General features: G+C 36.0%; 1 protein-coding gene and 1 long non-coding RNA gene across 5 annotated transcripts in view; one reads left to right on the top strand and one right to left on the bottom strand.

Annotated features, from left to right (window-relative positions):
- The window catches only part of DMTF1 (cyclin D binding myb like transcription factor 1), a 30,088-nt gene extending 15,170 nt beyond the window's left edge, over positions 1 to 14,918 (bottom strand). For 2 of the 3 annotated variants that reach the window (XM_037129261.2, XM_053672809.1), the window contains exons 1-5: positions 14,810 to 14,918; positions 12,896 to 13,018; positions 7,909 to 8,003; positions 5,802 to 5,916; positions 4,508 to 4,584 (exon numbers count right to left, since the gene is read on the bottom strand). In XM_037129261.2, the coding sequence (XP_036985156.2) occupies positions 4,508 to 4,584; positions 5,802 to 5,916; positions 7,909 to 8,003; positions 12,896 to 13,018; positions 14,810 to 14,918 (519 nt within the window). The remainder of the gene's footprint in view (positions 1 to 4,507; positions 4,585 to 5,801; positions 5,917 to 7,908; positions 8,004 to 12,895; positions 13,019 to 14,809) is intronic. The other variant, XM_037129262.2, reaches the window with a different exon arrangement.
- On the top strand, positions 15 to 24,239 carry LOC119037198 (uncharacterized). Of its 2 annotated transcripts, none has more exons than XR_008392911.1 (5): positions 15 to 3,745; positions 4,720 to 4,784; positions 6,403 to 6,587; positions 12,888 to 18,564; positions 24,159 to 24,239. It is a non-coding gene; the product is annotated as an uncharacterized LOC119037198 (long non-coding RNA). The 2 variants fall into 2 exon arrangements; XR_008392910.1 differs by lacking the exon at positions 24,159 to 24,239 and having other exon boundaries at positions 15 to 2,638; positions 3,677 to 3,745; positions 12,888 to 15,742.
- Positions 24,240 to 24,629: the final 390 nt, after the last annotated feature.

Genomic DNA, 24,629 nt, shown 5'->3' with positions numbered 1-24,629 from the left:
TGGGTTACATTTCTTTGATTTAGGGTTTTCTGATAAAATGCATATGGATATACTATACTTTTTAATAGTATTTTAAAAAGATAATAATGGCATTTTGAAAAATAATGTATCATTAATTCATTAGTAAGTATAAACTTCAAAATGTTGCACGATAATAATACTTAAATGTTCCAAAAATAAAGTGTACAAAATTCAGTGAAGTCAAGTTCTCTCAACCCCTTTTAAAATTATAAAAAGTTAGGATCTAAAGAAAGTAGAAGGAAGAAAACCATAAGAATATCAACAGAATCAGGAATAAAAAATAGAAAGGATAAGCAATGTTAAAAACTGGTTCTCTGAAAAGATCCACTGAGACTAATAAAATACAAAAAGAAAAAGTTATGGCAAAAGCAGGGAAAAAAGGACAAAACAATACTAGAAATAAAAAAACGGGGCCTACAGAGACTAGACAATTGAACATTCTGAAAACTTTATGACAATAAATTTGAAAATAAAATACATAAAATAAATTCCTAGAAAAAGTCAACTTACCAAAACTGACTCAGGAAAAGTATCTAATAAGCACAGACCATCAAGAAAATGTAATCAGTTATCAATAATGAAAACCACAGTGAAATAATGAAAATCCTAGGCCCACATCAGTTTATAGGTAAATCCTATCAAATAAGAGAAACACAATTCTGACTTTATTCCAGAGTACAGAGGAAAGGGGGGCACCCCCTGGTTCATTTTATTAGGCTAGCAAAGCCTTAACAGCAAAAGCAGACAAGGAGAGTTTCAGAAAATAATTTTCAGCCTAAGCTCATTCATTAACACAGATTCCCCAAATCCTTAAGAGTTTTAGCGTACTGAACTCAGCAATATATAAAGAATATATTAAATCAATGGAAAAAGTGAGCTCATTGCAGTAATTCAAATTGTGTTAATTTCAGAAAAATTGGTATAATTAATCCCATGAATAGATTTATGGAAAAGAATGTAAAATCTCAGTTAAGTGTGAATGGAGCATTCACAGAATTCAATATCCATATATGAGAACACTCCTAAAAAGTCAGATTTTGCTGATAGTCTGATAAAAGAAAAATACATTTGAAAGTATGAAGACTGGAAATGAGTCATTTACAGATTATATATATCTGTGTGTGTGTATATATATATATATCCCCCCAAATCTATAAAGCTTAGTGGATTTTAAACAGAATCTAGCAAGGCTAGTGGTTACAAAATCAATATAGTCATTTGCACTTCCATAAGAAGCTCATAAAAATCTCTAAAAGTTCTCATTTACAATAGCATCGAAATTAAAAGTATAGGATTAAATCTTAGGTAAGTTATGTAAGTCCTTTATAAAGGAAAACATAAAACTATCAAAAAAATTTAAAGAGAAACTAGCTAAAATGGAAAGCTATACAATGTTCTTCAATAGGAAGATGGAATATTATAAAGATGTTAATTCCCCTGAAACTGGTGCACAGACTCAGTGCAGCCCCAATAACAATTCCCAAAGCTCCCCATTCTCTGTAAGCTCACTCTACATTTACAATGGAAGAACAAAGGACTAAGAACACTCATGAAAAGACTTTCCGCATCAGATACTTGGACTTTTGAAGACAGTGCTGCACGGGTGCAGATATCAACAAACAGAACCTGGAAAAAAATCAGGAAACCTAGAAACAGATCCACAGAAGCTTGACCTAGGACAGAAGGGACATTGGGGATTGGGGAGAGAGAGAAGGAAAAAACCGGCCACTAAATTAGATGAACTATCTGTAACACAACTGAAAAACCATTAGTATCTGGCACATTGAGTACATCTAGAAAAAGAAAAACCCCATAGGAAAATTGAGCAGGAATTTCAAAGAGGAAACACAAATGTCCAATAAACATATAAAAACATGTAATTTAGAAAATTACAAATTCAAGTCATAGTAAAAATCCCATCCACACGCACCAGATTTGTAAGAATTAATGGCAAAAAGAACAAAAACTGTTGAGGGTCTGGGTGAAAAAGATGAAGGAATTAAGAAGTACAAATTGGCAGTTACAAAACAGTCATGGGAATGTGAATACAACACAGGGAAAATACTCAATAATATTTTAATAACTATGTACGGTGCCAGGTGGGTACTGGAAATATTGGGGGGAATCAATGCCTAAGTTATATAAATACCTAATCACTATGCTGTACACCTGAAATCAATACAAAATAATATTGAATGTAAACTGTAATAAAAATAAATTTAAAAAAGTAAAAAAAAAACCCCAAAACCTAAAAGGCCATTAACCATGAAACAGGTAACCTACAGTATACATATTTTGCACAATAAAATACAGTTAAAGAAATCCAATAGGGAATTGGTTTCAAAATCATAACATCTAACAAAAGAAGTTACATAATTCCCAGAGAATTCACCTATTTAGAAAAATTTAAAAACAGGTATAAATTATACTGATACACATTTTATAAACTCTTTTGAATGTATAAAATCTGTACCAATTTAACAGCAAAAAGTTTCTAAATTTTAGAATCTTTTCTAAAATTCTTTTGTTTATGCAGTTTCAATTCTGTAAGGGATTGAACCTAAATATTCTCTGTTGCAGAATATTCTGGGCACTGTGTTGCAGGATAACCATCTGGGTGAGATAAAAAGATTCTTTTATTTGTTTGTTTTTACTTGTGGCAGTTTCTTTCATTTATCCTTTTACCTGAAATATGAAATATGACATCTAAATACTTAGTTTTTAAAATGTCTCTATAATGTCCTTAGAAGAGTACCACATAATAACAACTATGGTCAAAAATTAAAATCAAGTAAGTTATCTTTTCCCACAATCTACATCTTTTTCGACATTTCCTGTTTCTGCCGATCCTATCCTTACTCTCTCAATCACCCAAAATGGGAACTCTGTTCAGTTACTCCAACTCTTCATTTCCTCTCCCTGCAACTTGCTTTGAGACTACCTGCTTAACTGCCCCTCTCCCTGCCAATTCCCTTTCTATCTCTGTCGTTTCAAGTCCTTACTGCTGCTCTCACCCAGTCATCTAAAAAGTTGCAGGACATTTTAGTGATGTTCTTTCCCATGAATGATAAAGTTGGGGGGGTTTTTGGAGATCATCTATTCCAATCCCCTAGAAAAGCAGCCAGCTGCTTAAATTCCCAAAATTCAGTGTTCTTACCACTCATTACTTGTCTTATCGAAACCCATGCATTTTCTCCCAGTCTTAACTAAAGTGTATGTGACCAGTGGTCAACTTAATACTCTTTTGGATATATTTTAATTTTTTTCTTTGGATGAATTTTTAATGGTCACTGTATTTTTGTCTCTCTTAAAACAATTTGCTTAATGGGAAAGATCTTTGTTCATTAAGAAAGAAAAGTTTTTAACTGTTTATAGTTTACAAAGCTTAGTTTGGGAAGGATGCAGCTTAAAATTAAGCTAAGAATGTGGTCTTTCCAGGCAGCAACTAAGTATCAAATAGAATGATTACAAAAATACTATACACCTACCATTCCCAAACAATGCTAATGCTCTACATTTCAAACGTGCACTATTTAAATCTAACTTAATTTTGGAAATGGTCAGCAAGTTTCTGGAAGATATCCCTGGGAAGAGCACAGCCGTCCATAATGATCTCTAACTTAACTAAGGTACCAGTCTTTCTCATGTCCCATAGGGCAGAGTTCTACTTCTTTGGTCTGGACTTCAAAGCCCAGTTTTCAGAGGCTCATAATTTTGGTTCAAGGTAAAAAAGTTAATTTAACATGATCTGGGTTTAATCTCTGATTTCTTGATGCTCAGCATTTATGCATGCTATTCCCTCCATCCCTATTTTGGCCTAAGTTCTACACCCTCTTTAAAAGACAGCTTAAATCTTTGCTCGTGTGAACATTCTCCATAGCACTCCTAGCCCTGAGAATACTCTTCTTCCTATGATCTCATACAGAATTTACAACATGTAGCACTCACATACAAAGCCTTGTATCATTCTTCACCTACTGTCAAAATTCCCAAATGGACTGCTGGCTTTTCGAATCAAACACTGTATTAAGGCAATTCATATCTCTGGTGCCTCGAAAATTCTGTTAACAAGGATGACTAACTGAAGCCTGAATATAAAATTGAATTAAATTTTTGATTTTTTTTAAAGAAGGGAAGGGCTAGTATGTCATAAATTCATTCAAAGGAGATGCATATTTTAGACTTGAGACAAAATAAACTCTAATTGATAAGCTGCTTTAAAAGACAAGGCTCTTTAAGAGTCTGGGAGGCTATCAAGATTTTGTTTAAACTTCAGGATGTTAATTAACTAAAGCAATAAAACAGAGAATTCAAAAATTAAAAAAAATACTATAATTATACACCTTAGAATTATTAAGTTATAACATTAGCCAGTCATATATTACAAAAATTATAGAAAAGCTCTTATGTATAACATGCTGCTTTGATATTTTTGCAATTGGCAGTAAACAAACTAGTGAATCAAATAAAAAAATGCTGTAAATACCTTCAGATAGCGTTCGATATTGTTCATCAAAATATCAATTTCTTCCTTGGACCACATCCCCTGCTTCCATTTATGTCCTTTAAAAGAAAACGAGAATGTTATAGAAAATGTTACTCCTTAAGTGGAATAAAATATTAAAGATTTGCTTTCTGATTAAATATATTGAATAAAATATAGCTAATTTAACTTCTCATTCTTCTGAACCCTGAAAGATCCCCAGGTAAAGCTGCTTTCGAAACCTGATTTTTAAGGAAGAATACATTTGACTCTACTAATGGTAAGTAAAAGATTAAAAAAAAGTTACTTCCTCTCAGTTATTTCTCTCACCCTTTCAGTAGTATAGAACAGGTAAAAAAAACTCGCAAGTATTAGAAGAACCCAAATGTGCTTAAAACCTTCTGAAAACTATCTTCAGTGAAAAATAAATTTTATGGGCAAAACTACATATATGAAAGATTCTAGGGCAAGGTAAACATAATGCACCAGATACCAAGTGAATGAGATATTCTAATTGGGTATTTACAGTGGTTAAAAACATTTTACTTACTTTTGCTTCCTTTCCTTACTTCAGAGTGGCATGTTCACAACCCCCACTTTCTTGTAGCAGCTTTCTAGCAATCCTTATGAACATAGCAGCACTATAAACACCATGTGACAGTAAGCCTCTAAGCTATTTATCAGACCAAAGTAAGTAGATCTTTGAAAAGGCTTGAGTTCCTATTCCCATAAGCAGTATACTATATTGTCTTTTAAATGCCACCACTATCCATTTGTTCAAAAATTAACAGGACAAAAATCTATTTCATATCAGCCAAATGATCAATTATTGCAAAACAAATGTTGGTTTCATTCACAGTCATTTAGTGCCAAATTTAATTCAATTAGAAAGGATCAAATTTAATTCAGTTAGAAATAAGTCAGTCAGAAAAAGCTAAGAACCATATGATTTCACTCCTATGTGGGATATAAAACTGAAACTCAGGACACAGACAACAGTATGGTGGTTACCACATGGAGGGGTTCAGGGGCCAAATATATGGTGACGAAAGACAATTTGACTGTGGGTGGTGGGCACACAATGCAATATACAGAAATCTATCATAGAAATGTATACTCGAAACCTACAGGATTTAGTAACCAATGTTACCCCAATACATGTAATATAAATACATAAATAGCTCAATTACCATAACCAATCACAATTATGAAGGTCCAGCTCAGAATCCAAATACCTAAAAAGCTCTTTTTATCTTCACTTTTTCCAGTACGCACTAAAATTCACAGTGTATCTTACCTTTGTTAGTCAGAGAATCCTTATCTTCTTTAGTAGTAAACCATGCTTGACTAACTGCTGAAACTTCCTCATTACCCAATGGAGATATTTCATCTAGTTGCTCATTCTGTAGAATCTTGAAAAAGTACAAATATACATTTGGATATTTATATATAAAATGAGCTCATAAATAAAATAAAATGGAAATGCTGGGATTGGGTGTTATGATTGTGAATGTCCTTACTGGTAGTTTTCTTTCTAAAATAGCCATTTTTAATGTAATCTCTTATTAAATTTAAAGGATTATCAGGCTAAAAGACCCTACTGCAAAATCATTATCTGCTTACTATTTACAGACGACTTCTTTTAACCAACCTCTAGAGCTGACTTCTACCCTCATTAATGTGCCTTCTTTTCCAAGAATTATGTGGTACAACTTTTATTATTGCAGCTACGGCATTATTTATGGAGAAATGCATAGTTAAAATATAAGCTTTATCAAGATAATTCAGATACCATAAAATTCACCCCTTATATAATTCAGTGGCTTTCAGTATATTTATGCGATTATCACTGGGTACATTTTCAATTACATACATACCTAATCTATCAAATTCTGCAGGAACAAAGCCATTTTTAAGAGTTGGCCTTGGGCTAAAGAGAGGAAAATTTGACAACAGTACTGCCATACCAGGTATGAGATTATCACAGACAGACCAGGATAAGGAGAGTTACATGCCTAGTGATCACGCGACTGAGTGCAGTCTCTGCAGTGGATCAGCAACTAAGTTATGTCACTGGCTGAAGGTAAGTCCTAACCAAGACTGGACTATTTCTTTGCTTTTTAAAAAAGATTTTATTTATTTATTTTTAGACAAAGGAGAAGGGAGATAGAAAGAGAGGGAGAGAAACATCGATGTGTGGTTGCCTTTTTGCACACCCCCTACAGGGGACCTGGCCTGCAACCCCAGGCATGTGCCCGGACCAAGAATTGAACCAATGACCCTTTCATTCACAGGTCTGTGCTCAGTCCACCAACCCACACTAGCCAGGGCATGGACTATTCCGTGAATAAGGAAAAAATGAATTTCTAATTTCAAGAGAGAATGAAATCCATCTCACTTGAAAAGAGAAGTTATCATTGAACCACCAAAGCAAAATAAGGGGAAAAGCCACAACTCTGTTGTCACCTACTTTATCTTTATATCTGGTGGTAATGAATACATCACATTCATAAATGCAGTTTTTTAAAAAACCGATGGGCAAAAAGCTAGAAACCACTGAACAAGTATGAAAAGTTTTATAACTGTATTTCTATGTCATATATCTTAGATTTTTTTCTTTTGAAGACCAAGAGGGCTTTATAAAGCTAAGACTCTAGAGAGACTAGATAGTGTCTCTTGTATTCTGAGAAGATCACATTATATGCATCAGTTGGTTAAAAAGATAAAATCACCATTCTGCAAACTGAGTCTAAATACACAGCCAAGTCCACTCTATGAATCTTAGGAATAAATCTGGCATGTGCTTATTAACTGCCATCCTCAGGCAAATACTTAATGCAGCATGGCTTAAATTTTCCTGATGAAGAATTACAATCATTGCTTAAGTTGTATAATGTTAAGCATGTAAATAACCATTTATGAAGCAATAATGATTAAATTTTAACCATGATACTCAACACTGTCAATAATGAGTTAAGTGCGTATAGCTTCCATTGACGTAAAATAGAGAACACAGGCAGCCTATCTAAATCAGTCACTACAGAAAACTGCTGGGTAAAACTATCTCAAAAAGCTTTGTGCCCCAATCAATTTCTTATGGTTAAGATAAAGCCTACAGTTATTTAATAGCTCAAGTGAAATCCCTCTGTGTAGATGAAGAGTGCACATGCATCATCTGTTTTACCAGATGTGAACCACTCTACAGGCAATGAGTTTTAAAATTCTATCTCTGCTTACAATTCTGAGACTCACACGTGCAGGGACTTGAGAACCTGAATGAAATAATAAGTCTTACCTCAATTTTGTGGTTGCTACTTTGTCACACAAAATGTTTGCACTATTTTATCGCCTGTAATATGTGTAAAGGATAGTCCTGTTGCAGCTGGTAAAAAGACTTACTATACCTGGATCTGTGTCACAGTTCCCTCAGTAATATCATCATCTGTCACCTCTGTGGTTGCAGTCATGGTCACCTCAAAGCTCTGATCATTTTCTGAAACTTCAAGAAAAAGAATGGTTTAACTCTAGAATGACAGATTGCAGTTATTTTTAAAAATCCATGAAAAAAATGTGACCATCTAATTTCTCAACACATTCCTTGCTCATATATGTACGTGTTTAACCAATATTTATTGTGCACCTAATACATACTAGGTATTGCTCTGAGTTATGTGGAGACAGCAGTGAGCTAAAAATACAAAAACCCTGCAATGAAGGTGTCTATATTCTCGTGGGTTAAACATAAAATGAACACGATACTTATATTGGATGGTGATAAATAGTAAGAAGAAAAAATAAAGCAGGGAAGGGAATGTATTAGGAGTGAGGGAGAGTATTTGAAATCTTAGATGGGAGACCAAGAAAAGTAACCAAGGCTTGGTACAAAGTGAGGAAGGGAGCTAGTCAGGTAGGTGTCTTGAGAAAGAGCACTTCAGGCAGAAGGAAAGCAGAGTACAAAGACTCTGAGACAGGGGTATGCCTGGATTTTCCTGAGAACAGCAAGGAGGGCAGTGTGGCCAAAACAGACAGAATGAGAACAGTAAGATACTGTGGGAAATTGTCCAGGGGTGTCCAGCCTGAAGCCCTCTGGCTACATGTGGCTACATGTGGCTCAGGATGGCTATGAATGTGGCCCATCACAAAATTGTAAATTTACTTAAGACACTGACATTTGTGATTATATGTCATAATATATTTAATTTGTGGCCCCTCTCTGTGCCTTAACAATTCTTCCAGTGCAGAGATGCCAAAAGGTTGGACACGACTGGGCACTATAAAGACACTGGCTTTAACTCTCAGATGAGAAACCAATGGAAGGTTTAGAGGATTGATATAATCTTTTATTTTAACAGATCATTCTGGCCAGTACAGGGAAAAGAGCTGAAATGGCAGCAAGGGCCGGAGTGAGACCAGTTAGGAAGCTAATTCAATAACCGTAAGACGCAGTGGCTTGGACTACAGTGACAGCAAGGGAAGGTGATGAGGAGTAGTTCACATTATGGATATATTTTGCTGGTAGAGCAAATAGATTTTGTGGATAAAGCAAACATGAGAGAAGTTGAAAAGTCAAACACAGTATTATAGTTTTTTTTTTTTAATCGCAGGAAATGGAAAGAATGTACTGGTCATGAATGAGATGGGGAAGACTGTAGAAGCAATTTCAAAATTTAGGAAATATCAGGAACTTAGTTTTAAACATATTCATTTGAGATATATACTAAACTTCTAGAGTTGAAAGGAGTCTGGCCCTGACCGGGTGGCTCAGATCGTAGGAGTATTGTCCTAGACGCCAAAAGCTGTTCGATTCCTGGTCAGAAACACACCTACGTTGTGGGTTTGATCCCCAGTCTGGGTACATACAACCAGCTGATGTTTCTCTCCCTCTTTTCCTCCCCCTACCCTCTTTCTCTCTCTCTAAAATCAGTAAGCATATCCTCAAGTGAGGATTAAAAGAAGTCTGAACTGGAATAAGTCTGGGAGACATCACCAGAGACAGGATTTAAAATAACGAATTCTAGGGAGTAAAACCAGAAAACAGAGCAGTCTAAGAACTGAGTCCTGGGGTGTGCCACATGTAGAGGGTAGCGAGAAGTGGACAAGCTGAAAAAATGGTGGGCAGATCAATTACGACAAAGACTGAAAAAAAAAACAAAAAAAAAAAAAAAACGCCACTGGATTTAGCAACAAGGTGTCTGGAGACCTGGGAAGACCAATTTTGGGGAAGTGATAGAGGCGGAAGCCTGACTAGAGTGGGTTTAAGGCAGAATGGAAGAAGAAATGGAAGCAAGCAAGTACAGGCCATCTTTTTAAGGTATTCTGCTCTTAATGGAAGGAGAGAAATTGGATGGAAGCCAACACTAGGCTAATGGGACTTTTTATTTTAAAGAAGAAATTACAGTATGTTTATAATGCCAATGGAAACAATCCAGGAGAGAAGGCAACAAGTGATGATTCAGAAGAGAAAAAGAACTGCGACAATGTCTGTGAATAGGCAAAAGGGATGGGCTCTAATAAATCAAAGCACTGCCTAGGAGAAATGATATAATATATGGACACAGATACACGTGGATGTATATTTGTGGCAGTGAAAACTTAAGTAGGAAGCAAGGTTATTTGTTGAGAATAAAAATGGTGGAGGAAGTATCAGAGGTTTTGGTACATATGAAACAGTCATCTCAGAGGGGGAGGTGAAGTGCGGTGTGGTGTGACTGGCTGGCAACATCTCGATCCCACTTCAAGTTAATGATCATCAATTTAAAGTGAGACCCCTCAGTTTGCTTATGCTGTTTTTCTCTCATCAGGTACAGACATAAATAGGCAGATTTAACGAAGGTTGCAATTTCACCAAAGAACAAAGAAGTAAGATAAGGAAAAAAGGACTTGCTGGTAACTTCAAGATGGTGATTACAAGATTAACCAGGAAAGGGGAAACTGGATACAAACAGAAAAAGTGATAAGATCAAAGATGCTAGTGAGGCAAAGGATCACAGGAGTTTTCAGAGGATCAGAGGAAGTAAGCTGGAAGCATCGTAGTGGTAGGAAACAAAATCTGAAATAGGAAACAAGTGGACTCCATTTAATACGTAATATAGCAAAGTGGTCATTGTAGTGGTGAGGCAGTGTGAAGAAAAGGAACAGGAGGCTGAGGTATGGCAACAAGCATCTCAATGAGTGAGCACCGAGGGTTACAACTCAAACAGGGGATGGAGTGAGAATGCGCTGGAGGACGACTGCAGAATCAAGCAGTCAGCAAGTGATCCAGCCTGGTCGCCCTGAGAGTCAGGGAGACTTTTCGCTTCAGACAGATAACTCTTACAGTTTTATTTAGCATGTAAAGAAAATCCAAATATTAGAGTTAAGTTTTAAGTTAAATTAAAAAAAATTAATATTCATCTCCATGAAATCCAACAAAAATGACTTGCCTATTCAATCAGTTCCAGATGACGGTGGATATAGGAGTTAATGCTTTTTTCTTTTTTTTGCTTGATCCTCCCACCCTAGGACTTCAAGCTTTCATGTGACTTGTTAAGTGTGGAAACTTCTAAGTTGATTTTACCAACGTACTTTTTACAAATCCAGGGAACATACAAATACTTCAAGTCTGCTTTTCATGAATTCAGTTTCAGTGTAAATATTAGGCTTCAGAATGCCCTTTATCTGTGATATACTATGACCCAACGTCAAGCAGCTCAAGTATTTTTAGGTCAACACATCCGTATTATCTTAGCCATTTATGTGAATGAGGATGTGAAGAACTCAGACCAACACAATAAAATAGAATTATCAAGTACAGTTTGAACCTACAACCATGATCAAGGCACTATACTTTAAATGAATCAACTAGTCAAAATAATAGCTAAAAAATTCTGGCTTAATAAAGTAAAGTCAGTACTGGGGATGTAATATACAGCATGGTGACTACAGTTAGTAATACTGTGTTGTATATTTGAAAGCTGTTACGAGAGTAGATGTTAAAAGTTCTCAACACAAAAACATTTGTAACTGTGGTGATAGATGGTAATTAAACTTATTGTGATAATTTCACAATTTATAATGAATCATTATGTTATACACTTGAGACTATTATGTTACCTATCAATTATAGCTGAATAAAAAATTGTAGCTTAGAAAATGTCCATATGGAATTCATCTGTACAGATAGGCCAATCAAGTTTTAAAACTGAATCACAATATAATGATAGTCAAATTAGGAAAGAGTTTTAAAAAATCATATGAATCATCATTAGGAGGAAAGATCATTTAATTAGAAATAGGTTATGTTTGTATAGTCACAACTGGAAGCAATATTAGCAATATGAACATTAACACTATCTTTCAATAAAGTCTCACAGAAAACTGATATAAAAGGATTTCTTTTCAGTAAGTTTAATATGTATTTAAACTTTAAATACAAAGTATACATGTACTTGTGAAAACATGGTTTTCCACAATGAAAACCTAGTCTCAATTTTTCCCCACTGGATTTTGGCTGATGTTGAGCGCAGAATGAAAGTTCTCAGATGTGGCAAGACTCTTCTTTACCCAGAGAATGACACCCAGAGCCTTGTACCCCAAATCCATTGCCATGACTACCTGCTCCAGCTTTGAGGGACAATACAGTTCAACAACATTCTGTATTTTTTGCTACACAAATCAGAAATACAATCTAATGTCATGGTTGTTGGGCTGTAGGCTTTTGCCAACAGTATTCCACCTGAAATGCTGTACCTCCTTAGAATCTAGTCTACTCTAAATGATCGTGGAATATAAACATGTTAAAACTTTCTTAGTGAGAATAAACTAATCAGACTCCTATCTAACTTCCATTTACCTCTTTACCGTATAAAGAGGCACTACGGCACTGGAGTTAAGAATATGAATTATAAGAACTAGAATGGCTGCGTATTACCTTAGACGAGTTATTACACCTCCTCTGTGCCTTAACAGTCCCTACTCTGCAGCATGCTTTCTCAATGAGGGCAAATATGCTTCCTGGGAGATAGGTGGGAAAAAATCTTATTCTCTTTATTAACCACACAAGAATATACAAACAGTACATCTCAAAAAAGTACAATATATCCATGGTATTAAAATTTCATGGGGGAGAGCTTGATCAAGGGGAAAAAATGTTTGAAAAGACTCCTAGGTAGGGGTGTGGGGGCAATAATTAAAAAAAGGTTGAGAAGATTAAATTTGACAATGTATGTAAAAGCATTTAGAGCTACACTTAGAACTTATATAAGCACTCATTAAGTGTTAAAGAGGTTTTTTTTTAATGACACGAAGAGAAAAATGATGGGTTTAAGTCTGCCTTCAAATGCCAATTAAATTTCTTGCAAGCTAAAATTTGATTTTAAAAGGAAACTCTGTTCTTAATACATAGTGACTTACGTGGAAGTGCAACAACTGATATGCAAGGAGCAGAATCGTCAATACTCTGATCATCCTCAGAAGACAAACAAAGCCTTTTATGTGGAGGTTCAGTACTATCTTCTGAGTCTATTTCATCAGCTTCTGATGAAACAAAACAAAACAGAAATCTCAAAACGTTCAAAACAGTGAGGAAAACAGAAAATCTTCAAGTAATGACTGTAAAACAATCTTCTTACCAATTGTGGGACTTCATTAAACCCAGACACAAAAGTGGGACTCCAAACACTATTTCCTTCTCTATGTCTAGTGCAGTACCTCAGCTCTCATTCTCATGACAAGGAACTATGACAAACATGCCATTTTTTGGACATCATATTTTTGTCAACTACCTGGTTTTCCAAATATTTCACATGTAAAGACATGCAAAAACCACGATATTTAATTTACTCACAAATTTACTGAATGCTTACTATATGGTAGATGCTGGGACAAGAGCAATGAGAGACACCCTGTCAAAGAGCTCACTGAGGTGACTAAATTAACAATTTTAAAATAGTATAATAAGAGCTATGAAGGTAGAATAAAGAGGCTGTGGTTATGAGCTGACGGGAAAGGCACTGTAATTTAGACTAGAGGTGAGGGAAGGTTTCCTGGAGAACATGTTTTCAACTTAAAAGGGAAACAGAGCCAGGGAAAGTGATTATTACTGTTAGTAGGAGTAGTGTGTACAGTGACAGTAAGGTATGAAAAGCTTGCGGTATGTTAGGAAAGTACAAATAAATAACCGTGAACTAGTGGAACACGACATGTGAAACATGGCAGGAAGTGAGGCAGAAGGAAAGCTAAGATGATGGGAGGCCTATGTGCCAAATGAAAGAATCTGAATTATAGTCTAAAAACCATGGTAAGCTTTAAAAACCTTCTTACACTGTTGAGTATCATAACCAATATGTCTCTGAAGTTTGAAAGATGAATTAGAGACAAGAGACTGGTTAAAAGGCTATTAAAGCTACCCACGTAAGGGGTAGCTAAGGAAGGAACTAAGGAAGGAAGACTTGAGACAGAGAGGAAGGAACTGATTCAAGAAACATAATTCTATCAACTACCTTGATGATGGAACGAATGTGGGCGATGAGAGGACTTACTCCTACCTGTATTTATGATCTAGGATACTAAAAGTAATAAAATTGAGAAAGGAAGGGAGATCTAGATTTGAGAATTCTGTGAAAGAATTCAGTTTGGGATATGCAACATTAAAGGTGGTTCTCAGAAACAGAATTCAGAAAAAAGACATAAGTTTGAATCATTTTAACATGTAGGGGGTAGTTAAAACCGCAAGTTTGAATGAAATGACCTAGGAATTAAGAATGGATTGAAAAGAGAAGACAAAATCTAGGTTAAGCAAAAGTGAATTTAAAGTAAATTAAACAAATAAGTTATAAATAAGAAAAAGGTAGAGAAATGAATTCACAAGCCCCAAGGCCGCTGAATCTTAATTCCTTACATATGATCATATAAAACCATATTCAGATAGTCACTTAAAATTCTCTAACACAGGTTCTAGCAAAAAAAAAAAAAAAAAAAAAAAGGTTAATTTATTTGTATTGGCACAACATGACTACCTCTACGTTTTGTAATATACCACATATACTCTGGTGAGGAAGTATATTATATCTAATCCATCACCATTTTAGGAGGCTCAACAGAGTCTACTTATAAAGTAGCTGTTCATAAAAGGTTAAAATTTATGGTAAATTAAAAAATGTATCAAAAGCTCTTAAAAATAAAAATTATGATTAATTCATGATCTAAAGAAATAACTTTCTTTTCTACCGTCCTAGCCTAAAGTGTCTATCTGCAGAATAAAGGTCAGAGGTGACATAAAATCAAGAAATCCACGAAGATTCTAATTATGTCTGCGAGTTCTTTTACCATTCTGAGGGCAGTGAAGAATGAGGTTCCCGTCTGTATCTCGAGTCAAAGTTACAGAGTTCACAGTTTCTACTGTTACTGAGTCAGAATCCTCTTCAACTGTGCTCATACTCAAATCTGTACAAGAACAAATTTCAGATTAGAATTGTAAGAATTATTTCCAGATACAAACATGAGGTAGCCTCTAATTTCCCCTACTTCTCCCTGCTGGTGCAAACCCCATAATTTGTACCTGCCTACAGTGTTCTTTATGTGAAATTGCAGTAACAGTTTCGACTTCAAGCAATGGTTTTTAAAAGTTTATACCCACTATTTAGAATAATCTGTACGAATTGACTGTTATGACTAAGTAGAAACCCACAGTATTCACTTTTTCAAGAGTTGTTCTTTACCACACACAGCAGAAGTTGTCACCTGTCAGCAAGTCTCACCATTTTATTTTTTACTGGCAGCTCTATCATATATTTAAATGTTTAACTTCTGATTCTTTAGAAGATTCATCAAAGCTTTTATCTTAATCTAAGAACTGCTTCTCTAAAACACTCGTTTACAAGTATTTAAGCTCTGTTATCTGACAAGTAGAAACACTAAATAATTCTTCTTAAAGTTTTTTTCATTAACATTAAGCAAGTACATAGAGCCAGCATTGAGGAAACTGCTTTTCTAACAGAGATGGAGCCAGGCCTTCTTCTGAAAGGGAACTGTTTTTGTTTAAGCTGTTTTCCACATATAATATTTTTCCTTTTGTTGATCAGTCGTTGAATATAGTATTCATGGTGGACAGGGAGAAACTTACTGAATTACAATCCATGGCCTGGTTGAAGTCTTCAGGCTTACCTTACAATGTTCAATGAAGTTTCTGCTTCAATACTTAATTTTGGTCTTACCCACATAATTTTTTACCAATTACCATAATAAAGGACATAGCCTTGATGTGTATTAAATTAATCACTCATTATTTATTTGACTCCTATACAAAAGATATCAGTGTGTTCATATATTTGCCACTTACACAAATGCATTTTCCTTACACAGAAAAACACAGAATTGATTAGACTCTATTAACATTTACATGGTGAACACCCATGTGATTCACGAAAGTTTTACTGTACAAATTACTGTTTTAAAAGGATATCATTTACTTTACAATGATAAAGATGCCATTCCCAAATTAAATAGAAATAGAAATCATGATCTAGTCATGATTAAAATGTGCATATCCTGAGGTGAGATCTTTAGAACAGAGGCAGGCTTACCTGGAAAACAGATGGATCAGCTATATCCCTTCCCACGGAAACAAGTCGCCTCCCCTTAGCCACCAGCATCACTCTCATGTTATCCGGACTGTCTCTCCCCCATGCTCCTACTGCTGCAGCACTGAAAAAGGAACAGCATTGCCCAGTAAGGCTTGTAGAACACGTGTATGCTGACAATATGCTGATGACAGAAAAATGACAAAACCCGCATTCGTAGGTTTACCTTTAGGAAATCAGCCTCTAAAAGTATTCCCAATAAAAGCAGAAATGATGAGATCCCTATACCCATTGAGTTAATTTCAAAGGCAGTTTCTCAACCCAGTTGTCCCTCATCAGTCAAACATTCTTGCCAACCATGGGTTGAACTATGCTAGTGGTTCTATGAACTACAGACTTAGGTACATGTAACAAGACCCAGGGGGTACAGCAATACATTACCATAAATATTACCAGTATTTTTTCATTCATTCATTCATTATTTATTAGAAGGGAAGGGAGGAAGAGAGGAAAAAAACATTCATCGGTTGCCTGTCTACAAGTGTCCCCTGAGTGGGAGTTTAACCTTTTCCTGTGTGGGATGACGCCCAACCAACTAAGCCACACTGGTCTGGGCACCAGTATCTGTTCTTTGTAATAATTAACACCTGAGAGCAACTGACACCTTGCTCCTCCTATATGTCATCAGTTTGGCTGAAATAAACTCTTACAAAAATTCAAAAAGAAAAAAAACACAAAACACTGCTCTTTACATAATACCATATTGCATCTCAGAGTGTTAAAAATATATGGTATCTGTGAGCAACAGTGACTAGGGATCTGTGGGGGGAAAAGTCCTAAACAGGCTAGAAAAGGTAAGTCACAAGCAAGCTTTCAAATGAAACGTGGAACTTATAAAGCCTGAAATGATTGGTTTTTGAAGGTTTGTTTTAATAACCTTCTCATCTTCATCCCAAAGGGTCAACCAAAAGTTCAAAAGCATACTCAGTGAGATTTGAGGCTCAAGATGGATGTTTCAGCAGAAATTAAGGATTAAAATTCCAATCTTTGGAGTGTTCTAATAACACCTGTCCAGGATGGTTATATCTGAGAATTGCTATACATAAGTAAGTCTGCAGTGAAAAAGGTATAGGTCTTGCTAGAAAACCTTCAGCCAGCTGTTGTATTCATGTTGTTCTTTTTTTTTTTTTTTTAAAGCTGGTTTGTATATTTACAGCAGAAGAAAAATTTAATGAAAAAAAAAACCCTAAAATCATTTATAAATTTACCAAAACCAGAGTTCACTGTCTTTGGTGTGTGGGTGTGAGGGAGACTATAGTGGATGAGGAATTTTATGTCCAGTTTTTTAGGATTCCTTCATACTGAGGTATGTGAAGGAAACCAAGATGGGTCTTTAACTGAAGTATTCTGTATGGTTTAAAACTTACACTGCACACACACAAAAAGTAACATTATTTACCAGTTACTCTATCATTGGATATTTATGTTCTTCCCAATTTTTCATTTCCTTAAGAAATACTGAAACAAACACCCTATTTCCTTAAACAGTATCAGTGAAAATTAGATCAATGAACATGAAAATAAATGAAGTCTTAAGTCCTACTACCATCTGTTTTCCAGAAAGATGCACAAATTTATATCCCAATCACTGATGTGTAAACTCTACTCCTGTTACCCTTGCCAGTATTTTTATTTAAAGAAACCGCAAAGCAAAAACACAGCACAACTGCTCGTTTGATAGGTGCAAAATGGTTTACTGGTTTAGCATTTAGTTAATGTCATCTTGGGACCCAAGCTAATCTAAAACTTTGGAGGGAAAAATAAAGGTGGATCAGAGAAGACACGGAGAGAAAGTAGTGCAAGGAAAAAGGAACATGAAATAGCTAGATGAAAGAAAGTACAGTTCTACCCTGCTATCTGAAAGTACAGGGTTCCAATGAAACCTTTAGTAAGCTAAAGTGGCGTAAAAGCAGAGAAACAATTACCATTAATTTACATGAAAAAAATTTTTAGCATTCCTAGACCCAGAAAATAACCACCAAATCATGCCAAATACAGGCATATCTTGTTTTATTGTATTTACTGCTCTTGTCGTAGATACTGCTCTTTAAAAAAAACAAAACAACAGAAGGTTTGCAGTGACTATGTTGAGCAGTTTGATCAGTGCCATTTTTGCCAGCAGTGATTTGCTTACATCATGTCAGTGTCACATTTTGGTAATTCTTACCATGTTTCAAACCTTTTCATTATTATATTTGTTATGGTGATCTGTAATCAGTGATCTCTGGCATTATTATTGAATTGTTTTGGGGTGCCATCAACTGTACCGTTGTAAGACAGCAAACTTAATCGATAAATGTGTGTTCTGACTGCCCCACCACTGGCTGTTCCCCCCCTTTTCCCTCTCCTCAGGCCTATTTATTCAGAGACACAATATCGAGATGAGGATAATTACTAACCTCTACAACGGCTGCTAAGTGTTAAAGGAAAGAAGCATAGTAGGTATGTCTCTCTCTTTAAATCCAAAAATGTTAGAAATGATTAAGGTTAGTGACGGTGGCATGTTGAAAGCTGAAAAAGGACAAAAACTAGGCCTCTTTTACCAAAGTTAGGAATGTATTGGGGAAGTTCTTGAAGGAAATTAAGAGTGCTGCTCCAATGAACACACGGACTGTAAGAAAGCAAAACAGCCTGTGGCTGATAGGGAAGTTTCACTGGTCTGAATAGAAGATCTAGCCACAGCTTCCCTTAAGCCAAAACTTAACCCAGAAACACCCTATAAAATCAAGGAAATACCTGAAATATGGTACATAAACATTTATAATGGAGTACTTATACTCACATTTAAATGAGAAATATAATCTTCATTTATAGTGCCCAATGAACAAGATGACACTATTTCAGTGATAAGAACTTAGATACGTTATTTAACACAGCATTTAATGCTAAGAAAACAATACTTCATCATTTGCCATTCCTACTCCATTAATGTAAAGTCTTTATTCAGTGGGTTATTTTAGACTGTATCTCCATCTACATTAATTGTTCTGATATCCTAGGCAATTAAGTGATAAAGGTTTAAAAACTAGAACCAGGAAAAGTGGCATTTCTTCCTAATTCTAGGACTACTTCTGTAGATAAATTTGCATCACTTCCCAAACACAATACTAGTACAAAGGTGGAGTCTGTTAATGAAGATCATGAGCAGCGCAGGCACTTTTGCTAGTCCTAGATGCTTGGAATTGATTCTGCACTGAAAGATGGGATGAAACTACACGCTGTGAAAAACAACTCACTATTTATTCGAAGATACTTTTGTAAGGGAAATCACACAAGATACAGAACATGTAGTACCAGAATTTTACTGGATGGGTTAAGAATTGAGAACCGCTAGCTAAGAGGCAAAGTTTCTGGCTTAGTTCAACTAAGACAGTGAGGACACATTTAGTTTTCAGATGTCTTTTTTCCTGACCCAATATATTATCAGAAAACTCATATTCCTCTGTAATTTTTTGTGGTATCTCCCAAGTCTTTTTAAAAAGATATTTTAATTGTTTTTAGAAAGAGGGGAAAGGGAGAAAAATACTGGTGAGAGAAACGTCTATTGGTTGCCTCCTGTACCATGTGACCAGGGACCAAAATCACAACCGGCATATGCCCAGACCAGTGACAGAACCAGCGACCTTTTGCTTTGCAGGTTAATGCCAAACCAATGGAGCCACACCTGTCAGGGCTCTCAAGTCTTTTTTCATGTATTAACATTTCTATTTTTAGTTGTTTTTACAATAATGAGATCCTACTGTCACATCTTTTACAACTGTTTTTGCACTGAATTTATTAGGAGCATTTTCTATATTTACTACTCACTCTTCCACAGCATTTTTAGTGGATACATAGTATCTAAATTTACCTAATCATTAACATGTTACTGAACACTTTTGTTTGAGGTCTTACTATTATACAGACTCCATATTGACCATCATTATGCCTATCACTGCATATAAGAAATACCTTAGAAAGTGGTTGTAAGGGGATTTCCTTAGTAACATATAATGAAAAAAATCTAAAAAATGTGTTTTAAGATATTTTTATTTTGGAAGAATGAAATAACCAGATAACCTAGAATATATTCTGAAAATAAAGGTGACCAGATATATCCTGAAACTGGGTTACATAGAAGAATGCCAAAAACAACCCCAACAAAGCCACAAAATAAACCTTGAATATTAATTTTATTCAAGATAGGAATGGGGGGACATCGAAATTGAATGCTTTGGAATATGGTCCCAGGGGATTTGTTCTTTTGTATATTTTGTGGAAGTCTAAGAAGCACAGCTATAAACAACATAAAGCATACTGAATTAAGGTACCTAATTAATGCTCATTATGGCTTGGTTTTAAGATGGTAAAATACGACTGACTATACACCATGAAAAGGCAATAAAAATGTCAATGGAGTTTATTATAATAGACTTGAATTACTTAAGATGTTGATTTCAATGATCAACAACTGAAAACAATATCATTATTAAAGAGAATTACTTGGCAGTGTTACAAGGAGTAACATTTTATATGTTTGGCAATATAATCATATTGTTTATTAAAAACCAAAAATGTTATTTTTCACCCAGTGAATGCTTTGTGAAATTATGTGTATAGTTGGCTACATTTTACAGTTTCACCAATTTAAAACTTAGCACTTTATGCAGAGCAGTACCAGAAGATCTTTCAAGGAAATACATTAAATTATCACTATAGTCCTTGATTTACACTGAAGTTGATTTTTAAAGTGCATTTCCTCAACAGACATTAAAATACTCATAGGCAGTACATAAACCTAATGAGCATTTCTTTTGCTACTAACACCTGATGGTAGTTAAATAAAGATTAGTTTTGACGGCCTGGTGCTTAGAAGCATGGGCAGACAACACAACACAGTACATAACCAAAATGACTGGAAAAAATGGGGGTGGGGGTGGGATAATGTTCCAAACAAAAACCACATCGTTCATAAGGGGCTCTTCAGTGTACTTTTTCCTGACTTATTTCTGGTATCCAGTCACAGGATGAGTTCTCTCTCCACAAACAAAAAAAACGTCAACTTGATAAATAAGTGCTTTCTTTTATTTCAATTTACTGTTTATCTTTATGAAATCAATCAAAGCAAAACAAAACTTATTTGTGATTTTTATTACAAGACTTCTCTTCACAAAAGGAAAAAACATGAAAAAGGGGGAGAAATGATATTAAAGCAAACAAATGCCACACGTTTTAACTATCTGTATTTTATAGTTAGTGCAATAGGTTCATCATTTTCTCAGGTCATTTCATATCATTTGGGGATAGGAAAAGATTTGGAGCTAAAATTGCAAAGCATTCAGAATAATAGGGAATCCTTTTTTATGGAAAAATAAAGTGCTAAATGTGATGGTGATAAAATTGTGTATGAAAAGAAAACTCCATTTTTGAGAAGGGAGGCTAACAACCCCCAGTATAAATTATTAAATAGGCAGCTTCTATATATTTAAAGTGGAACTCTTCCTATACTTTATTGCTGTTCAAGAATTTTTTAAAGAGATTTATTTATTTTTAGAGAGGGGAAGGGAGGGAGAGAGGGAAAGAAATATTAATGTGTGGTTGCCTCTCATGCACTCCCCACTGGGGACCTGGCCTGCAACAGAGGCATGTACCTTAGAGTGGGAATCAAAGAACCTGCGGCCCTTTGGTTCGAGATCCACTGAGCCACACCAGCAAGGGCTGTTCTAAAGTTCTGATGTCTTTACAACACACAATTTTCAAAACACTTCCCAACCCCTTAATATTTTAACATTTATGTGCCAGGCTGTGAATCCCTAAGGACATTTGTTTCACACTATCTTATTCATCTTCACAAGTGTTAAACCAATGTACTTAAAGGAGCATGACAAAAGCAAGTGTTCAAAATGACAAGATGCTACTTTTAGGACAGATTTATTACAACATTAATAAAAACTGAGATCTGTAGATCTTGGAGATAAATGAAATGAGTAGAAAGATAAGCATTACATGGGGAAGGTAAGAACTAGTTTTGTTCTTATTTCAATACTAGTAACATCTAAGTAACCTGACAAATATATTTATCTGCCTTGAAGTGAAATGAGGTAACCTTTCTCCATCTTAAACAGAGAATGACTTTATTCTGACATAACCATGTCCTAGCCATGCTCTCCCTTCAAAGCTCAACTCCTGACTCCAAAACCTTTTCGAATGATTCCCCTCAGAATACTTAGAAAACCTGAACACCTAGAGAAAAATGTTTACATAGCATATACTTATTCACGTAATTGCTTAAAGTATGGACGCAAAGTTCTAAGTTCTGTATGCAATGTCCAGTACTTACTAATTAACTGTTGATGAAGATAGGGCAATAGCATTTTGTCTCCACCATCTAGTTCAACAGCAATCAATTAAAGAGATGCAGGCTGGATATGCAGGTCTAGATCAGCCCCCCCCCCCCCATTTTGGAATGAGCCTATCAACTAAAATAGTAACAAAATAAAATAAACTAAAATTTGTTTGGTGGCAAATAAAAGCACTTAGTATATGGGAGTTAAAATAATGAGATAAAATAACCACAAAACATAAAATGCATTTTTCCCCCAAGCTAATAATGCTTTTTTCAGAAAGGATCAAGCTATTGTTTTGTCCCTTATGAATAAAGGAAAAAGTTTATTCTCATACCAGGCAGCCTATTTTTTATTTTATTTTTTAAAAACACAGTCTGACGGCTTTTGTAATGTTAAGAAGTGTAACTTTAATTTTTTCCCTAAATCTTAACTAAATTTCTAAATCTTAACCTACTATAGAAAAATTCTTAACACTGCTACAACATAATAGTAAAAAGCTGAGTTGTTGGTGTTATTATCAACAGTCTAAAGCGGTGGCAAACTGCTCGAATTACTAAAATAGTAATATAAAGTTATTTGAAACGCAAATTTAAAACCAGCTCAAATAAGCTCAAGTAACGAAAAGAAATAGGACAACCCATAAATGAAAAAGAAAAACAGATTTTATTTGTAAAACTTAACACAACGGAAGAACATTTTCTTACGTGGACTGGATCTTAAAAGGTCTAAGTGGTTAATAGAATCACAAGAATTAAAGGTATAATCATTAGCAAAAGATAAAAAAATTCACAAATGGAAAAAATTACAAATGGTACTATTCTAACAATGATTTAGACAATGCTTTAACAATGATTAGAAAGTAATCCTACAGAATAGGCACATTGTCGGATATCCCAACACGAAGCCTCGCCTACTGTCAGAAACGAGGTACACGACGATCAATCAAATTAGGAAAAAAACCACCACACATTGAAACTGAAATTTCCAAATTCAATCAGGGAAAGGGAGTACTGATAATATTATCACCCTCTCCTACTCTACATCGATCATTTTTTATTTAAAAAACACACGCTGTATCATCATCCAACTGCATAGAGAAGCATTGGGACACCCTTCTCAAATCTATGCTGGAGCCTGGGCTAAAAACATTCTACGTCCCTGAGAGATATTTAAAGTCTGTTTTAAAGGACATAGGAAGTTTAAAAAAATTTAAAAACTTCCTCAGACCTTGGGCAAATCTTGACAATTATTGCCAACGCATATTACGGTTCTCTGTTCGGTTAGGACTGTTCCCGCAATCCCAGCCCATGTCCCTCCTTTTAAAAGAGACTCGGGCTAACAGAGACAGTTCGACCAGCAACCCCGAGTCCTCTGAGTGGGCCAGGAATAGCTGAGTGACAGTGAATCTAAAATGATGGGAGAAGAATCTAAGGCGCAAACAAGGGGCAAAAAAAAAAAAAAATCAAGGTGGGTGGGGTGGGCGAGACCCACGACTTCTTCACCGAACCACACAATACAAACAGAAAGGTAACAAAAAAAAAAAAAGAAAAAGAAAAGAAAAAAGAGAACACCACAGGGAGCAAGGAAGGGTTCCTCACTCTCCGCATTCCCGGGCCCAATTCTCTACCGAAGATCCAGGCCCACCCCACCCCCAGGGGTCCCGGCGCCATTTAGCTCCTCCAAAGCCGCCGCCATTTTCCGCCCCCGCAGGACTGCTCTGCCTTGGCGGCCGCTCGTTACCCTACTCTGCAGCCCAAGCCAGCACCACAGGCCCAGCCCCAAGAGGGAGGCCCTGGCCTGAGCGTGCGGAGACTGCAGCTTCAGCGTCACGAAGGCCCAGCAGCGACCCCGCCCGCGGTGCCCGGGGGCCGGCAGCTAGCGCCGGCCGGAGGGAGCAGGAGAGCAGCAAGGGGGCCGGACAGACTCCACTGGGCGGAGCGGCCCTAGCGGCGGTTGGAACCTGAGGGTTCCATCGCACTTACTTCCTGTTTTGGGTCCGGGCACTTTGGAAGAACCAGGATGAAGGCTCCAAAAAATACCAGGATGGAGGAAGCAACCACGGGCAAGAGTGGCTGCAGCTAGAGTAAGCGGACGCGACAAGCCACCGGAAACGGAGCTAAGGCCGCGCCCCGCCCCCAGCCCCCGCACGCTCCCCCTCCCGCTCTCCTCTCCTTTGGGACG

This window comes from Artibeus jamaicensis, unplaced genomic scaffold (genome assembly GCF_021234435.1).
Source record: "Artibeus jamaicensis isolate MK-2021 breed Jamaican fruit bat unplaced genomic scaffold, CSHL_Jam_final contig_787, whole genome shotgun sequence".
NCBI classification, from domain to species: Eukaryota; Metazoa; Chordata; class Mammalia; order Chiroptera; family Phyllostomidae; genus Artibeus; species Artibeus jamaicensis.
Note: the sequence above shows the minus strand (reverse complement) of the source record. Positions and strands in the feature narration are given on the sequence as shown.